Below are 3753 nucleotides of genomic sequence, written 5' to 3'. Positions count from 1 at the left end.
TCAAAGGTAAGGAGGTATGCATAGAATGTAAATCCCATTCACCATTATCATCTAACAGCAAATCCACAGTGATAGCCTCAAAACTTGGAATTTGATTGGTGGGTAATTGCAAAACTTTTTCAAGTGCCCCAACACCACACCACCAATCCTTCAAAACTCTCACTTTAGATCTGTTCCCCAACTTCCATCTAATCCCCTTGATTAGGAGATCCCTGGTACTCAAAATACCTTTCTAGATATGTGATATTTTCTTGCCTTTCCTCTTGGAGAGAAAAGACTGTTGTCCCAAATATTTGTTTTTAAGCACTTCCACCCAAAGAGTATTATCCTCCTTTACCATTTTCCACCCCAATTTAGATAGAAGGGCTAGATTTTGATCTCTAGCCTTCCGGAGCCCAAGCCCCCCATCTTTTTTCATCTTACAAACTTGTTCCCAATTCACAAGATGTACTTTCCTTTTCGCAAGGGTATCACCCCAAAGGAAGTTTCTATTAATCTTATCAATCTCATCACAAACATTCCTCGGGATTGCCATAGTGTGCATGGTATATGCTGGTATAGCACTAGTAACAGATTGAATCAAGGTTGCCCTCCCAGCCAGGGATAGCATTCCAGATTTCCACCCTATTAGTTTATTCTTAAGCTTTTCCAATATATTCAGAAAATGGCTTTTGCTGACTCTATCATGGAGTAAAGGAACCCCAAGATACTTCCCCAAATTTTGAGTTAAAGGAATAGTACTCAAATTGCTCAGCTGCATAGCTCTCCTCCTATCAATATTAGGAAACACAAATAAATGAGATTTGTGTAAATTAACCTTCAATCCAGAAATGGCACTAAATTCAGTCAGGACTTGTAAAATGGTGTGACAATTACAATCATTTGCCTTGGCAAATAAGATCAAATCATCCGCAAAGAATAAGTGTGATATAGTAGAACCACTCTTAGCCAAACAAAGCCCTGTCCAATCTTTATCTTGCACTTTTTGTGTAATCATGGCAGAAAATCTCTCCATGCATAACACAAAGAGATACGGGGAAAGAGGGTCCCCTTAACGAAGGCCTTTTGCAGGTTTGAACTCATCAAGGGGTTCTCCATTCCATAAGATAGCCGTATTCACACTAGTAACACAATTCATAATCATAGCCACTAAATTCTCATCAAAGTGGAATTCCAACAAAGTTTGCCTCAAGAAATTCCAAGAAATTTTGTCATAGGCCTTTTCAAGATCAACTTTAAAAATCATGAATCCCATCTTCCATTTTTTCTTATTCAAAGTATGGATTGCTTCTTGAGTTATGATGATATTATCATGCGTAGACCGACCCGGAATAAAGCTACTTTGGTTAGGGCTAATGATATCATTCAAGATAGGACGAATTCGATCGACAAGGATTTTGGCTATGATTTTATAAGTCACATTACAAAGACTGATTGGGCGAAATTGCTTCACAGTTTCAGGGTTAGTAACTTTAGGGATAAGACCGACAAGAGTTCTATTAATCTTAGGGGGAATAGTAGAGGAGGAAAAATAGTTTTGAACAAACTCAATCATAGATTTGCCTACAATTAGGGCTGCAAATAAACCGAGCTGTTCATGAATAAGCTCGGCTCGGCTCGGCTCGTCAAGGGCTCGGCTTGGCTCAGCTCGTTTAGTAAACGAGCCGAGCTCGAGCTCGAATATTAGGCTCGTTTAGTAAACGAGCCGAGCTCGAGCTCGCATAAGCTCGGCTCGTTAAGCTCGGCTCGTTTATCTTTATTTAAATTATATAATAAATATATTATTTATATATTAAATAATATAAATAATATTTTTTATTTAAAATATTTATATTTAAATAATATAAATAATATTAAAAAAAATTATCGAGCCAAGCCGAGCCGAGCCGAGCTCGAGCCCAGTTCCTTATCGAGTCGAGCTCGAGCTCAATAAACGAGCTCGATAAGTAAACGAGCCGAGCTCGAGCTCAGCAAAGCTCGGCTTGGCTCGGCTCGGTTCGTTTGCAGCCCTACCTACAATTCCCCAGAAAGTATGGTAGAAGATAGCTTGATACCCATCACGACCTGGGGCCTTAAAAGCTTTAATGTTTTTGACTGCCCTCCAAATTTCAGTGGCAGAGACCTCCCTAACCATTTCTAATTGATCTTCAACATTAATGTGCTTGGTCAAGTTATTCCAATGATGCAGATTACTAGTGGGAGTATGAGCAAAAATATTTTGAAAATAATCCTGCACTAATTTTTTTAGCTCAATAGGGTTATCAATCCACACCCCCTATTCGGATTTTAGTTTTCCGTCTTTTGATAATGGTAGACATGTGGAAAAATTTTGTGTTTCACTCACCCTGAGTAATCCAATTAGCCCGGGATTTTTGAAACCAATATAGTTCTTCTTGGTACAAAATTCTATTATACTCAGTCGTGAGCTCACTTTCCAGTTGATGAAGATTGTGAGAATAATGGTTAGCTTGAGAAATTTGGATCCCACTAATTCTGCCAAGCAGCCACCGTTTACGTCTAAAAATATTGCCAAAAACATTTTTATTCCAATCCTGCACAGCAGATGTTAAGTGATCCAAATTTCCTAGTAGGTTATTAAGAGGTCTAGGCCAATTCTTCTCAACAATATCACTAAAGCCCTCATGAGTTAGCCAAGCAGCTTGAAATTTAAAGGACTTAAATAAAGGAGTAGTAGTGTTATTACCTTGAGTATGTAGAAGAAGAGGAGAGTGATCCGAGTAAGTGTGAGGCAGGTTTCTAACATACCCTTCTGGGAAAAGTGTTCTCCATTCAGTGTTACATAGGGCACGATCCAATCTAACCATGGTATTTGCCCAGCCTTTTCTATTGTTGATCCAAGTGAGCCTAGGACCAACACATCCTAAGTCCATAAGATTACAGCTGTTAATTCTATCCATGAATTTCTGGCTCCTGTGTTGGCTCTGACTTGTACTTTGATTTATATTAACTTGGAAGCTCCTTTTCTCCTCAGAACTGGAATAATCATTAAAGTCCCCAGCTATGAGCCACGGTTCCTGAATATTTTGATCAATGTCTTCCAATCCATTCCATAATTCCTCTCTCATTCTGATATTTGGGCTTGCATAAATTGCAGATAGGACCCAATCAGGATATTCTTGCCTTGATATAGTAGTCGTTATCATCTGGGAAGTTGCATCATGTACTCGAACATTAGCTTGACAGGGATTCCATAGTAGCCAGATTCCTCCACTTCTGTCAATCGGATCAACATGAGTGGAAGCCGTGTACCCCAAATTGTTGAAGAACATGCCCATTGTGTGTAATTCCACTTTTGTCTCCATGAGTATTAACATATCAGGTTTGTGCAGACTTACCAAATCCCGCAGTGTTCTCTGGAATCGAGCATTACCCGCACCTCTACAATTCCATATTATCATATCCATAACTGACATCTTAAGGTTAACCAAACAACATTTGGGTCATAAATTCAAAGTTAAACTTTTGAGTAAATTACATTTACCTCCTCTGAGGTTTCTGATAAATACAGGGACCTCCCATGTTGTTTGAATAATTACAGTAATCTCCCCTACTTTACCTGACAATATCAAGATTCCCCCCTGCTAGAAAAAATCACTAAACGGTGTCACTTTTTCCTTTAGAAATTACTTTATTGCCCTTCCCTTTAAAAATATTAAAAAATATTTTTGGATTGGAGGATAGGTTTAGAGTGTTTGGAACAGTATTTTTGGATTTATTTTTTTAAAATATTAA

The 3753-nt window shown here is 38.4% G+C and overlaps 1 protein-coding gene across 1 annotated transcript; it reads right to left on the bottom strand.

Moving 5' to 3' along the window:
- Positions 1-1051: 1051 nt before the first annotated feature.
- LOC145797675 (uncharacterized) lies at positions 1052-3425 on the bottom strand. The gene is made up of 3 exons (XM_082885077.1): positions 2345-3425; positions 2014-2145; positions 1052-1563 (listed from the first exon to the last, which is right to left on the bottom strand). The coding sequence occupies exons 1-3, from the start codon at positions 3423-3425 to the stop codon at positions 1052-1054; spliced, it is 1725 nt and encodes a 574-aa protein (XP_082741203.1).
- Between the last annotated feature and the right edge of the window lie 328 nt (positions 3426-3753).

Source organism: Camellia sinensis, chromosome 8 (genome assembly GCF_055761805.1).
Source record: "Camellia sinensis isolate YWXY chromosome 8, ASM5576180v1, whole genome shotgun sequence".
NCBI lineage: Eukaryota > Viridiplantae > Streptophyta > Magnoliopsida > Ericales > Theaceae > Camellia > Camellia sinensis.
The sequence above is the reverse complement of the archived record's forward strand: the minus strand, read 5'-3'. Positions and strand labels throughout refer to the sequence as shown.

What these genes read in the sequence shown, in the direction of transcription:
- LOC145797675 (XM_082885077.1), bottom strand. Translation starts at nt 3,425, where the DNA reads ATGGATATGATAATATGGAATTGTAGAGGTGCGGGTAATGCTCGATTC. An exon ending in GGCTAATTGGATTACTCAGG is followed by an intron (nt 2,146 to 2,344) that starts GTGAGTGAAACA and finishes TTAATGTTGAAG; the next exon opens with ATCAATTAGAAATGGTTAGG. An exon ending in TACTTTCTGGGGAATTGTAG is followed by an intron (nt 1,564 to 2,013) that starts GTAGGGCTGCAA and finishes CCCTAATTGTAG; the next exon opens with GCAAATCTATGATTGAGTTT.